This window comes from Acomys russatus, chromosome 4 (genome assembly GCF_903995435.1).
Source record: "Acomys russatus chromosome 4, mAcoRus1.1, whole genome shotgun sequence".
Taxonomy (NCBI): Eukaryota; Metazoa; Chordata; class Mammalia; order Rodentia; family Muridae; genus Acomys; species Acomys russatus.
The window spans coordinates 28,648,892-28,664,155 of NC_067140.1; the positions used below are offsets into that span (position 1 = coordinate 28,648,892).

General features: G+C 48.5%; 1 protein-coding gene across 1 annotated transcript in view; it reads right to left on the reverse strand.

The window, feature by feature from the left end:
- Nucleotides 1–12,961, reverse strand: part of Ptprj (protein tyrosine phosphatase receptor type J) — a 154,085-nt gene extending 141,124 nt beyond the window's left edge. Inside the window, exon 1 of the mRNA XM_051144066.1 lies at nt 12,402–12,961. Coding sequence (XP_051000023.1) covers nt 12,402–12,833 — 432 coding nt within the window. The 5' untranslated portion in view covers nt 12,834–12,961. The remainder of the gene's footprint in view (nt 1–12,401) is intronic.
- Between the last annotated feature and the right edge of the window lie 2,303 nt (nt 12,962–15,264).

Genomic DNA, 15,264 nt, shown 5'->3' on the forward strand with positions numbered 1-15,264 from the left:
CAAATATAGTATCTGCTCACCGTTATTATTAGTTCAATTATTTCAGTTTACCCTAAGAGCAGCATGAGAGGTGTGTTTATCAGAGTATTGTTCAGCCTGGAAAAAAGGCTCAAAAACAAACTGAAGACTGTATTACAGGGCTAACTAGATAAGGAAATGGGACGCGCAAGAAGACCGTTCCCTGGCAGGTAGTGGCCTCACTTCACAAGCTGGCACAAGGCACCCCAGGGAACAACAGAACAAACTTGCTGCTGAGGGTCAGCAGGAAAGGCATTCCTTTGCTGTCTCTTGTAGCTACACACACACACACACACACACACACACACACACACACACTGACTTAAAGTTGGTATCTACCCTGTAACATGTCCTTGTTTTGTTTTGTTTTATTTTTTTCAAAAGAGTTCCCAAATACTTTCCACTGAGTAGCAGTGACCCTTCAGAAAAAAAGCCTTGTGGCTTCCTGGGGTACCCTTAAGGAGACCATCTGTCCCAATTGCTTTAAAAAAAAAAAAAAAGTGAAAAACCTAAGTCAAGTGGAAGTTACACCATCTGAGTAAAATAGGATTCGCACTGGAAACACAAAACCGACCCTGCAAAGCCGTGCTGCAGTTCATCGTACTGGGAGAGCAGACACTGACGGTGATTTTGCTTTCTTTTGTTTTTTGTTTTGTTGTTTTATTTTGCTTGCTTGCTTGTTTGTTTGTCTGTCTGTCTGTCTTTAGAGACAGGGTTTCTCTGCGTAACAGTCCCGGCTGGCCTCACTCTGTAGACCAGACCAGCCTCAAACTCAAGAGATCTGCTTGCCTCTGCCTCCCAAGTGCTGGTATTAAAGCTATGTGCCACTACTTTCTGGATAATAGTTGTTGTTGTTGTTGTTGCTGTTGTTGTTGTTGTTGTTGTTGCTGTTAATAAAAATGAACTGGAATAAGGAGGAAACAAACTGTGCTCAAATATATCATAATGGTACCTATTATAGTCTCTGTGTGTGTGTGTGTTTTTTTTTTAAATAAACACATAGAAGCTACAGAGATGGCTCAGCAGGCAAGAGTACTGGCTGCTCTTGCAGAGGACCTGTGTTAGGCTCCCATCACCACATGATGGCTCACAACCATCCATAATTCCAGTCCCAGGGGACCTAACACCCCCTGCTGGCTTCTGCAGGCATGCATGTGATGCACAGACATACAAACCAGCAAAATATCCACACACATAAGATAAAAAATTAAAAATTTTCAATGAAAAAAGTTTAATTATAAATAATAAAAATTTAAATATAAAAATAAATAAACTGGCATGAGAACGGAATCACCCTGGGAACTGGGGTTAGAACTAACAGACACTTAGATGGGGTTGGCCCACTCCCATGCAAATCAGTTCTGGGCTGAGGGTGATGGCAGGACTGTCAGGGCTCCACACTACATGTCCCGCCACTGCCCCCATCCAGTGCATGGCGGTGGCTTCACAAAGCCTCAGCCACCCTGTGCTGGTCACAAGCTCTCATTTCACGTACCCAAGACTAAGATGGAGCTCAGCTCAAGTTCTTGCCTAGCATGTATGAGGCCCTGGATTTGATCCTTGGCATCCAAAAGGAGAATACACAGAATGTGAACCAATGAAGCAGGTAGTGACTGCAGCTCCCTACCAAACACACTTGCCAAAAAATGCCGAGCACTGACCCCTGGCTGCTTCTTCCACGATCCTATCAGCATGAACGCAGGCCTCATTGGGACTCAACGGCGCTATGTCTGCCTGAGGCCCTCTCTAGAACTTTGTCATCTCTGCACCGCATGATGGCTTCCAGCTACACATGACACAGTGACATGAGTAAATGAGGACCTTACACGGGTTTTCACTGTCGCTGGACACACTGTCTACCTCCTTCCCGCATGGGGCACCTCCCACAGATCAGACACCCACAAACACACAGGTGGGGTTGGAGATACGGAAATGTTTCTAGCAAAACTGAATCAGCGGTTTAAAAAAAAAAAAAGCCACTTTACATGCAATGCATACACACACACACACATTCACACAAATACACACACACACACACACCCTCAACCACTCAAGGCAGCAGTAGCTTCATAGCACAGTGCTCACCAGGGAAACTCATACCTTTCTATTCTATCGTTTTCAGTGCTGGCTAAAACATTAAATTTATTTTTTTAATCAGTTTCAAACACATTGCCTTCGGTTTTCTTTCTTTTCTTTTCTTTTCTTTTTGTTTTTTGTTTTTTTTTTTTAAAGGGGGCCAAAGCCCTGGGGCTATGTCTCGCTCTGTAGGCCAGACTGACATTGAACCATGGCAATACTCCTGCTTCAGTCTCCAGGTGCTAGGATTACAGGTGTGAGGCACTAGGCTTGACAAACGATGTATTCTTCCTCCAGTGCTGGAAATTGAACCTAGGGCCTGGCACATGTTGGCCTTTCCCTTTTGTTTCATTATGTTTTGTTGAGATGGGACTAAGACAGACAGACACAGACACAAACAGACAGACACACACACACACACACACACACACACACACACACCCTGAGTAACAATGCAAATTCAAAGAGACGCTGTTAGGTTTGATGGGTTCAGGTGTGTGTAAAACCACTAGAATTTTTTTTTTCATTTTAAATAATGAGTGATGATAACGTGTCAGCAAAATAAAATGATTCAACAACAACCAATACCTGAGGATGGATGAGGTACTAAGCACTAGAGGGGACAGCCCAATGTCACACAGCTAGGAGGACAGTGACAGCTGACTCCAAAGTCCATGAACCAAGCTCTGGGCAGCAACCACCTCCATAGCCAAAGAATCTGCACACAGACCTGCCAGCAGTCTGCTCATGACACAGTGACTGCTCCTCAGCGGGCAACAGGAAATGCACCACACTGACTGCCTCCGTGAAAACAGGTGGCATAGTCAGAGCCGACTGTCACAGCCACCCATCTCCTGGCAGTCAAAGCCCAGGATTATGCCTTTACACTTTTCACTGGTAGCTTAAAATAACTCCTCTTGACTCCACAGAAAACACAGCCAGTGACAGGAGTGGGCACGGCCGGAGCTGGCCCAACCACAAGATAAAGAGAAATGTTCAAACCAAGACAAAGAAAACCTCAGTTTTTAATGGACATAATATCCCTGTGCTTCCTCGGGGGCTGGGATTCCACTGGCCATTCTTTTGTCATACCCCATGGTCACTTACCCCACATTAATTTAGATATACACTTATCAAAAGAGAAATATAACTTAAATTATGCTATCAATCTCCACTACTTCACATTTTAATACGTTCCTAGGGAGGAAAATGAATATGCACAGAATACACACAATCCATAATTTTGGCCCATCATGACGATGTTTCCTTTAACTTTAGAATCTATCTTTTGAGTAGGCAACTCAATATTTTGTAAAATAATGTTCTTATGACATGATCTCACTTAACTTACAGATTGACCCAGGATAAGAGCTAACACTACTACCAGTATTGTAGAGATTTGAACATCAAGGTTCAGAAAGGCCAGAGCAGTTACCTAAGAGCTAGCTGATAGAGTTAGAACTCCAAGTAGGCAGGCTGGCTCCAAGTTCTGTCATCTGAGATCCTCAGGAGCAGGGGTTGCACCAAAAACCATTAGGGAGAGGCCAGTTTGCAACAGAAATGAGAGTTTAAGAACTCGTTTCCTTACTTTTCAAAGAGCATGAACAAATTAATAACAAAGAGCCAAGTTTTGATGTGTGTGGTGCGTGTGCGCTCCTGTGGGATGGACAGGCGGGTGCACATGCGCATGAGGGCAGAGCTCCGAGTGGTGCCTTCAGCTGCATCTCTGTCTACCTTATCTTTTGAGGAAGGTTTTTCACTGAACCCAGAGCTCACTGGCTGCCTACACTGGCAAGGCTGCAAGTCCTAGGAATCCACCTGCCTCCACCCTGCCCCTTCCCCCAGCACAGACATCGACTATTCAAGGCTTTTCCATAGACGCCCAAGGGTCCCAACTCTCTGGTCCACATTCTAGTAGCACAGCAAGTACTTTACCAAGTGAACCATCTCCCCAGACCGAGAAGAAGTGTTTTGTTTGGGGTTTTTATCAAATTGAGAGTCACCAACAAGTAAATGCCCCCCTGAACACAGGAAAAGGTAATTTAGCTAACTCAAAATCAAAGCCACGAGTAATCCTCATGATCAAATTTTTCACCTTTCAGACTTGCACATGCAGCCGGGCGTGGTGGCGCACACCTTTAATCCCAGCACTCAGGAGGCAGAGGCAGGCGGATCGCTGTGAGTTCGAGGCCAGCCTGGTCTACAAAGTGAGTCCAGGATGGCCAAGGCTACACAGAGAAACCCTGTCTCGAAAAACCAAAAAAAAAAAAAAAAACCAAAACAGACTTGCACATGCTTAGGACCACTGGGAAGAGAGGTCCACATGGCTGCTTTCCAGGCAGCTATTTAAAAGACTGAGTTTATACAGGTACAGAAATGACATAATCTCCAAAATAATTGGGTAAATTAAAAGGCTAAGTACAGAGCACGGCATGCACATAATATGCTCTATACGTAGCTTTTATGGCCATTGAGATGCGTCAGTAGGTAAAAGCACTTGCTGCCAACCCTAATGGCCTGAGTTTGAGCCCAGGACCAACATGGTAGAAGGAGAGAACCAGCTGTCTGAAGTTGTCCTCTGACTGCCACACATGCACCGTAGTACGTATACCCCATATCCATCCATCCATCCATCCATCCATCCATCCATCATCATCTATCTCACTCTCTCATTCTGTTCTCTCGATCGCACACATGCACACAAATAAAAATGTAGGGTTTATAGGGAGATGCTGGTTATCAAACCGAGGCCCTAGTGCATTAGGTAAGTGCCCTACCATTAAGCTGCATCTCCAGCTCATAGAACAATTTTCTGAAGGGTGGGTCATGAGACATGGCATGTGGTCCAGCCAGCCGCAAACTCACTGTGCAACTGAGGATGAGGACTTTCTGATCATTCCGACTCTCCACACCTGCTCACCACAAGAGGAAAACATTTCCCTGGACGATATCCATCTTTGGCAAGGCATATGGTGCACACCGTTAATCCCAGAACTCCAGAGGCTGGAGCAAGGACATACCTCTGTGATTCAAGGCCAGGCCAGACAGAGCTACATAGTGAGATGAACTGATAGCTTTCTAAGCTTGTGACTGCCTGTCCTGCATTTCCCAAGGAAGAGACCCTCCAAGACTCCCAGTGGATGCCTCAAACCACAGAAAGCACTGACCTCCACAGACAGTATCTATAATGTTCTTTCCTACCTGACAATACATGATAAAATCTGATAATTTATAAATTAAGTGAAGTAATTTATTAGCAGCAATAAACTAATAAAAAAATAGAAAGTTATAGAAATGCATTCTAGTAAAAATTACATGACTGTGGTTGCTCCCTCAAAATATTCTACTTACTATTCCTAGCCTTAGTTGAGCACAAGTAACTGAAACCTCAGAAAACAAGACCACAGATAGATATAGAGGGTCTACTGCGCACAGGCTTACACCGGAGGGTCTGACCTGGGCTTCCGAGACAACATTTAAGAGTCAGTGGAGAGTGCTTTCTCTGTACATGAGAGGCCCTGGGTTCCAACTCCAGCACCACAAAGAGAAAAGAACAAAAATCCACTCAAAAGAGTTTATTAAAAGCTGGGTATGGCAGGGAAAGGTGGTCCACACCTTAATCCCAGCACTGGGGAGGAAAAGACAAGTAGATCTTTCTGAGTTCAAGGCCAGACTGGTCTACATGGTGAGTTCCAGGCTAACAGGGGTACACTGTGGGACTGTGTCTTTTAAAAAAAAATAAGAAAAGAAAAAGAAAGTTTGGTCATGGTGATGTACACCTGTAAAGCTCCAAAGGGGAAACTGAGGCTAGAGGAAAACAAGTTTAAGGCATCCTTGGATGCACAATGAGATCCTGTGTCAAAAAATTAAAAAAAAAGTCTACTAAAGGAGCTACAAAACCTCTCAAATTTGATCCGAAATTCCACATGTTTTCACTCCTTTAGGAAAAAGACCCTTCCCTTTTACCCATCACCATGAAACACAGAGCATTGCCCTGACGTCCACACCAGTGCTAAGCTTCAGTACTCCCTCGGTTATTCAGAGGGCATGAAATTACACTGGGCTGGCCCCTGGCACATCTACCCAGAAAAACAACCGCCCCACTCCTGCCCTGGAGAAGCAGCTAGTCGGTGACATAATAACGGCATTGTCTGCCCAGGCCTCAGAAATGGCAGCAGGGTACGGCTTCCCTCTAACAGGAAGAAGGAAAAGTGGAACTGAAAATTATTTGCATGTCTAAAATTAGAGGTTCTGTGGGAGCTGCATTTCGGCCATTTCATCGCCACTACCCTCCAACGCAGGCATTTCCATGGAAATTCTGAGACAATAGGACGGCTACAGCTGTCACTAATAAGGAAGTAATAACAAGTTTCCTACAGCTCCTGTCCTCTGAGGGGTCACCAGAAAAGCCACTGGAAAGCCAGCCCTACCAGGTGGTGGTAAACTCTGATGTGGACTTCTCTGGTGAGAGATTTCTGACACTTCCAGGGGTCTCCACCCAGGGGCTCTCTGCCCCTTTTCACTGCTCCCCCCCACCCCCCCCCCCCCACCCCCCTCAGCCTCTGGCAAGTCCAGCACTAGCTCCTTCTCTGAAGGGAAAACAGGGACGACACACTGCCAACATCACCACTGTGGCTAGATTTCTGGTGGTGACCTAAATCATTTCCCGCCCTCATAGCCCATAAGAAACCAGGCTCCTCTTCCCCCAGGATCACCTTAGCTCAGGCACTGGTCCCAAATTAAGCATTTATCACCTGTATAATTTCACACAAAAAAAGACCTCATACTTAAAAGATCGTGTACAAAAAGACTGCTTCCTCAGATTCACTATTATATTTCAACAAATTTCCTTATCATGACCCCATGCGCAGCCTAGTCTGCCTATAAAATCATGGGCTTGATACAATTTACAAATGCTGTCTCGCTATCTAAAGTAATTCCTAACCTAAAAATAAAAATAAAACACCTTCTCAGAGAAACATCTGGCAACTACTTGTTCTAGGAGCTAATGCCTGGAAGCCGTTTTTTTTCCTTCCCCCCTCCCCCCACCCCTGCACTGGCCCCACTCCCCCCGCACCCCTGCACTGCCCCCACACCCCCACACCCCTGCACTGCCCCCACCCCTCCTGCACCCCTGCACTGCCCCCACACCCCCACACCCCTGCACTGCCTCCACCCCCCGCACCCCTGCACTGCCCCCACCCCACCCCCCACACCCCTGCACTGCCCCCACACAACAGCAGCAGCCACTGCCAGCAAATGGATCAGGCTTCAGGCTTTACTTGACAGTCTGTCCTTCTATCTTATTTAATTCCTCTAACCACGAAGTGAAGCAGGAAGTGTTACTTCCATCTCCCAGATAAGGAAATGAAGAGTCACAGGGGGTGAGCTGCTTGCCTGGCATGACAGAACAAAACCCACACCCAGGCTCCTCCATTTCAGTTTGTCCCCACCAAAGCAGGTGTGCCTCTGTGTACACACTCAGGCTTCCAAGCCACATGAGGAGCCAAGAAGAGGCCTGAAGGGGTTCATTTGACATGATTTGGGACACAAAGAATCCAAAATAACTCAGGCCTATCAAGGCTCAGGGCCCACAAGCCTGCCTCTCACCTCAAAAGTCTGGCATCAGTACTTTGTTACACACTGAAAACCTTGAAGGCACCCTGACTTCCACAGCACAGGTCGAGACCTGGCTCCCCTTATGACTCTTGGGGAGTCGTCAGCAGCTAGCACCAGCACTTCTGAAATGGCCAAATGAAATCATGCATTAAAAGCTCTAACACAGTACCTGCCCCGCCTAATGCTACCTATTAATTATGATATTATCGGTGGCATGACGTTAGACGGGAAATACACACAAAACTGCATCTTATCCAGCACTCAAAATAATTCCCCTGGCCAAGAAGTGAATGAACTAAGAAGTAATTACTTATGATGCACTGGCTAAAGCCAGGCCTACAGCCATCCAGCAACTCGGCCTCAGCCTCAAGCATTACTTTTAGGAGCTAAATAACCTCTTTGCTGACCAAAATTGCTCCCTCCGGAGCCAGGATTCTCTCTGCTCAGGAAAGCCTGGGTATTCCTGGTCATCTTTGTCCTAGGACTGAACTTGAAGTTAGCCCAAAGTCACAAACTACCCATAAACCAATTTGCTCTGTTTTCTTAAACTGTCTGCCAACAAAACAGAATGGTTGGGTTTTCCTTTGTTGTTCTGAAGCAAAACAAAAATAAGGTCACTCCAATGAGGACTTAAAAAGCAGTTATTAGAGGAGCCAAAATATTTAGTGTGTGTACTCTGGTTAAAGCAGGAAAGTAATCAGGCTTATGGATTAGCCACAATACATAAAAATACAATGTTATCATCCACCAGGGAGCAAAGACACAAGACAAAGCAAAACAGGCACTGTAAGACCAGCCAAGTGGCTACCAGTTGGTTTTGTTTCTATTACTATTATTACTGTTGTTATTATTATTATTATTATTTTATTTTAGTGCAGACTGCTGTCAAGTTGGTTAAGGAACCTATCAGGACTTTGTGTCTCAAGAGAGGAAGGAAAGACCACTTTGCCACCCTGCCTGATATACACATAAACCAACATGAGTGTGTAAAAATGCACCCAGAAAGAGACCCATTAAGAGAGCACACCCATGAAAATCCTCTAATAAGAGTCGTCTCTGACTACCCTTCCTGTCTCAGAGAAAGGGAACCAGATGCCAGTTTCAAAAATGGCTTTTCTAGGCCTAATAAGTCAGCATTGAGCTTTCCAGCATCTCAGTTTTCCAGCTTCCACACCCTGTGACCTCTCTTTTTTTTTCTTTTCTTCCCCCTTCCCACCCCCCCCCATTACTGCTGATTGTACTATAATAAGAAAGCCTCATAAAAAACAATCAGCTGGGGCTGGAGAGATGGCTCAGAGGTTAAGAGCACTGACTGCTCTTCCAAAGGTCCTGAGTTCAATTCCCAGCCACCACATGGTGGCTCACAACCATCCACAATAAGATCTGGTACCCTCTTCTGGCATGCAGGAAGAACACTGTATATATAACAAACAAAAATCTTTAAAAAAACAAAAAACAAAAAAACAATCAGCTATTAGGGAAGCCATCAAATATGTTCCCTCTTATTTCCTACACTGACAAATTTCAAAAACATCTCAAATCTGATTGACTTATTTTAAGAAAGTTATCATTTTTATTTTATTTAGGTGTATGTATATCTAACTATCGACTGTCTGCCACATATGTGTGGGTGCCTGTGGGGAACAAAGGAGCCGGTCAGAGGCCCTAAAGCTGGCGATTGTTGTAAGCCTTGTCTAATTGACTTTTAAACTCAATTTGTAAGCAGTTTGGGGGCACACACAGTAGCACAGCAGTATACCCATAGAGAAAACACAGCCAAAGAGACTAGGCCCAGGCTGGTAACTCAAGTTCCATTCTTGGCCTTTTTTATAATCCTACCGTGCAAGTAACCGCAGGCCTTCTTCTCTCAACTCCAACGTCCTCATCTAAGAGGTTTGAAGAGTTGGAGGGGCCTTCAAACACCGGAGCCATCACCAAGCACGGTGATACACCACTTCAATCCCCATCGAGGCAAGCAGAACTCTGTGAGTTCAAGGACAACCTGGTCTATATAATGAGTTCTACAAGCCAGGGCTGGATACATAAAGGAAACCCAGTTTAAAAATAAATAAATAAATAAGTAAGTAAATAAGTAAATAAGTAAATAAGTAAATAAAACAAAAAGGCTTATCTTTTTAAAAATGGGATTGAGAATAACAGTGCATATGTGCATAAAATGTACATGTGTGTGGGTGCACAGGCCCACGCTCTGTCACTGGCCATCTTAGTCCTTTCAGACAGAGTCTCTAGAGACAGGCTGGCAGTCAACAAGTCCTGTCCCCACTTCCCAGGCACACATGACCCCGCTCTCCATTTTGCACGGTTACTAGGAATTTGAACTCAAGTCATCACGTCTGTGCATCAAGAACTCTTACCCAGTGACCCATCTTCTCCAGCCCGACACTACCTTTGGGTCACCTGAACTGAGAATGTAACTTGGTGGTAGAACTTATTTCCCACCCTGGGCTCCATCCCCAGCACCACAAAAGAGGGGGTGGTGAATAGAGGGCAAGGGTGGGGTACCAACTCCCTGAATAGTCAATATCAAAATGAAACTGCTGATTGTGGGGTTTTTTGGGGGGGAGGTTTTTTGGAGTTATTTCTTCACAAAACCTTTTACATTTCCTATTTTGTAATAAATACAAAAAACAAGAATATGAAGGCAGTACTCTTGAGTTTCTACAGAAAGAACTACAGAGGAAGGAAATAACCAAACCCAAGGCAAGTTGAGGGTAGCAATATGCTAATGAAACACAAGGAAGAATTGGGCAAGAAATAAATTTACCCAGGATACTTTTTGCTGATTCAAACACAGCACAGCTTGCAACTTCTACAGTTGAAACAAAAGTAAGTAATACATACACCAAATTAAACCAAACAGAAACAAACGTAGCTCAACTGTTTCTATAACATCAGAGAATTTCAAGACCAGGCCATCCCGGTAACACGGAAAGCGGAGGTAAACAGATCTCCGTGAGTTTGAAGCCATCCTAGTCTACACAGTGAATTCCTGGGGGAAAGGAGGGCACTTCAGATACAAAGCTGTTCTTTTTCTTTAACCTCAAAGAACACGAATCTCCTACAGGGACAGGATGAAGACAGCCCATACACACTGTTCCTTAATGGGAATCCCATCTGGTAAAGCATTATGTGAAAAAGTGATTTTATTTTTGATGTTTGCAAAATTCTTTCAGGCACTGTCCAATGGAGGCCCTTCCAACAATTCTACTACGAAGTTGTGTGACACTCACCCAGCCCCATTCTTTTTACTGAAGACAGGAGGAGGGAAAAGGGGATGGGGGTGGGGGGCAAACTCGACTCTGTTGCTTCTTCAGATACTGGCACTCAGGTCACACTTACTCCAGTAAAGAATTATTTGCTGGGGGTAACACCACACTCCAGGCATCCCTGAGACCTGTGCAAATCCTGCCCTAGAAACTATAAGTGACCCCTGTTGACAGTTAAGGCAGCCCCCGAACTCTGCCTCCCTTCTTCTGCCTGCCTGCCCTGCTGCCCAAGTGCATGTTAGCTCTCAGACAATCCTGTGTGTTTGCATGCAAAGTTTCCCCTTGAAGCCAGGTACCATGCCCAGCCAATGTTTCAACTATGTTTCACAGTCTGCTTGGAGCTGATATCTATAAAGCAAGTGAGTGAGACCTGGATTAGCAAAATGCAAGACAAGAGCATCTTCCAGGCCACTTTCCGCTGCCAGGGTTCAAGACCACAGCCAGCTCCCAGAAGGCTGTGAGGCAGAACTCGCTTGCTCAGCTCCAGCAGCACTAGCTGGGTGATTCCACTCTTTCACTTCTCTCCCTCAGTTCCGCATCTGCGAAATGGGAATGTACCCCAGCTGCCTTGCATCACATCCGCAGCCATGGAAATAACCACAGAAAGGAAAGATCCAATATTCGAGACGCAACATTATCGAAAAAGTGAAGCAAGAAAAAAATGGTTCGGAGGGGCGGGGGGGCGGGGGGGCTGCTAGCGCCCACGAAGCACACCCAGAATACACACCCAGAAAAGCCAGCACCATCTCCGGCCGTGATGATAACAGGGCCGGCAGCCTCAAGGGACGCCGTTGAGCGGCCACATTGGCAAGGTTGGGAACTTTCCCCACAAACAGCGTTCTCCGTTCTTAGATCCGGCGCTTCGCCCATCACCCGACTGCCCAGCTCCAGGCCCGGTCCCCGAGCACCAGGGCACCACCACTGCCCTTCAGCCCAAGCCCTCGGACCCCTCTAAGCCAGGTCGGAGGTCGGCCTCGGCTCAGCCAGGCGGGCCCTGCTCCGCGTCCACAGCCCTCCGCAAACACGCCCCCTCCGGCCGCATCGGGCGCGAGAGCTGGGCCCGCGCTGGCCAGATGTGACCAGCTCGGGGAAAGGCAGGGCCACCACCTCCGGCAGCCCATGCGGGGGCTTCCACAGAGAGTCTACGGGCACCACGGGGACACCCTGGGGCCCCCAGGATCCCGTCCTACCCCTGGCAACCGGCAGCCGGGGAAGGGACTCGTCGGCGGGAGGAGGGCCAAGATCCCTGCCAGCCCCCTTCAGGAGGAAGGATCCCAGGACCTGGATCTCTCAGCCCCTTGCCGGGTAAATCCTCGAGCGGGTGACACACGGGCAGGTGCAGGGGATGCCAGCTCGGCCCGCGCCCTCCCACCACACGCCCAGGCCCACACGAAGGCTTACCTGGCCCAGGCTTAGCAACAGCAGCAGCTGCAGCAGCGCCCAGCAGAGTCCGGGCGAGCGCGGGGGTGTCCGCGTCTCCCGCGCCGCGGGCTTCATGCCCTGCGCGCCCTGGAACGTGCCCGGGACGCGCCCCGCCGTGTGCCCGAAGCCGGGCGCCCTCTTCTCCGCCTCCAGCCGCCGCCTCCGCCTCCTTCTCCGCCAGCCGGTCCGCCTAGTCCCCGCTCCGCCCGCCCCGGGCTTCCCCGGGGACATGGCAGCGGCGGCGGCGGCGGCCACACGGCGGAGCCTAGCGCGCCTGGCGCGGAGCGGCCGCGGCCCAAGACACACAGGGGCTTCGCGGGGCGGAGCGAGTGGCGCCCACCCCTCGCGCGTGGCGCCGGGCTCCTGGTTCTTGCGGCCCCGGCTGCTCCCTCTGCCTCCTCCGCGCGTCATGCGGCTCCGGCTGCAGGGAGCCGCTCCGAGCGCTCGGCCCCCTCTCCTGCCCTCCCCCTCTGAATATTCATCGCTTCCTCTCGCCCGGGCGGGCCGGGAGGCTGCCGTGCTCCGCGGCCCCTCGCCGCCCTCTCGCCGGCGGCCCCCGCCCCCAGCGAGCTGGCGGCGGGCGGGGAGTGGGCGGTGGCGGGCCCGGTGCACGCTCTAGCGTCCCCCCCTCCCGCGACCGGAGGAAGCGCCCCCTCCCTGCTCGCCTAGCCCTCCCACATTCCTGGGACTTGGGACCCAGGACGCTGCTCCACTGTTCCAAAACTACAAGCCTGTACGGATGGGTCAGCACGGACTCCCCAGCCTGGGATTCCCTCCCTGGCCCCGGGCTGAGTGTGCCTCTTGCCTAGGTCACAGGACGCGGTTTCTTCTAGATCGCAATCTGGCGATGCCTGGCCCGTGGGTGGGCTTTGGGGGAGGGAGTGGGTGAACCCCGAAACTATTTAGAGGCACACCACGTATTCTGTTCTCTAGCCAGCCAGCCACTGGGCCAGGAAGTCAGAGAGCCAGCACAGAAGCTGGTCCAGTGATTAGAGCCCCAGCTGTGGCATATGGCAAGCCCAGCTGTGCTGTATACTAGCTGTGTAATCCTAGTTGTGTGACCTGGAGAGAGATGCTTCACCTCTCTGGACTACCATTTGCTCTTGTGTAACATAAAGGTACCACTACCGGTACTTGTCTACGGAGACTCAGCTGACTATTAAATAAGATCATGGGTGAAGTCCCAAAGAGGGTGGGACACAGAACGAGTCCATCTGGCAGCTGTCATCACAAGTCCTGATCTGAAAGGAGTTACAGATTACCACAAATATTGCTACTGTGCCCAGGCTCACAAGAGGAAACTGAAGAACCCAAACCACCGCACCAAGAAGTAATGAGAGACAGGACCAAACCGAGGCATACTGGAGAGGGGGGAGGGGGAGAGGAATTGATTCAGACCAAGGGAAGAGGTGACACTTGAGCTGGGCTTTGGAGGGTGGTTGGGTTTCACCAGGCAGATAAAGGGGAGCTGTGTGGCAGGAAGTGGGAGCAACCTGGCAAAAACAGAAGACAGGTTCTCAACCTTGGCTCTCTAAGAAACAGGAATAGGAAGCTGAGTGTTCTATTTGGGGAGACTTGAGTGGCCCAGATAGTGAAATAAGTCTAGTCTGGACCCTGAGAAAACTGCTGTGTAGAGCACCAGGTGTCCAACCAGCCTCCAGGCATCCCCGGGAACAAAGCTTCACACAGAGAGACAGGTGTGAAAGGAAACGGACAGCACCTGTCCTCTTGTACTTTGCATTTGATTAAGCACTATCTGATTATCACAGCCCACAAGGAATTGTGTTTCCCCCTGTCTCGACCTTCTTAAGGCAGAAACAAGTGTCTTTTAAAAGCGCTCAGACCAGCCAGGCGTGGTGGCACACACCTTTAATCCCAGCACTCAGAAAGCAGAGGCAGGCGGCTCTACGTTTGAGGTCTACATAGTGAGTTCCAGGATAGCCGGGGTTACATAATAAAGGGACCCTGTCTCAAAAGTAAAATAAAATAATAAAAAATAAAAAAGGTTTCAATTTCGTGGTACCCAGAGAAAAGGAGATTGTGGTGCTATGGGGCCTGTATCTGTTGCTGATATTCACAGATCTCGTCCATCCATCCCTGTTGCCACGGATTCACATCTTTGATCTACAAACCACTGTGTGAACTTCGGCATGCACTTGATTTCCTCCTGGGTAAAATGTATGCCCCCCCCTCCCCTTTAAGAGATAGTCATCCCTTAAGAATTAACAGCCTTTTCAGAGAAGAGGTTGATAGGTGCATAATAAATGAATCAAGATGGGCGGCCGATACTCTGTATGAGAAATGAACCCCGAAACAGCGATAGTTGTAAACTGCTTGTGGGCGGGACCGCATCTCCTCTGCGTACTCTGTGGCATCTTGTTCCATGCTCTGTCCACAGGAGGCGCTGTGCGTGCTCACTCAATGGGAATGTGGATCCTCTGCAAAGATAAGTCTAGGAAAGACTCATCCCCTAGGCAAAGGGACTTCACATGACTGGTCTCTTAAGCAGCTAGCATGCCCCAGTGATCCATGGCTTCCCGTGCCTAAAACTCTGACCACAGCTTTGTATTTGTGGAGTTGTTTTATTTTGTAGAAAGGTCTCTTGTGGCCCAGGCGGACCTCAAACTCCACATATACCTGAGGATGACCTTGAGTTCCTGACCCTCCTTTTGAGTGCTAGGATTATAGACATGCACCCACACGGTGCTGAGGACTGAACCCACAGTTTCATGCATGCTAGGCAAGCACCCTACCAACTGAGCTAGATCTCCTCTGTCCATTGATTGTCTTCCCCATGGAGTCTAAGTACGTTGCTCAAAGACAGGGCCTATGTCTTATTTAA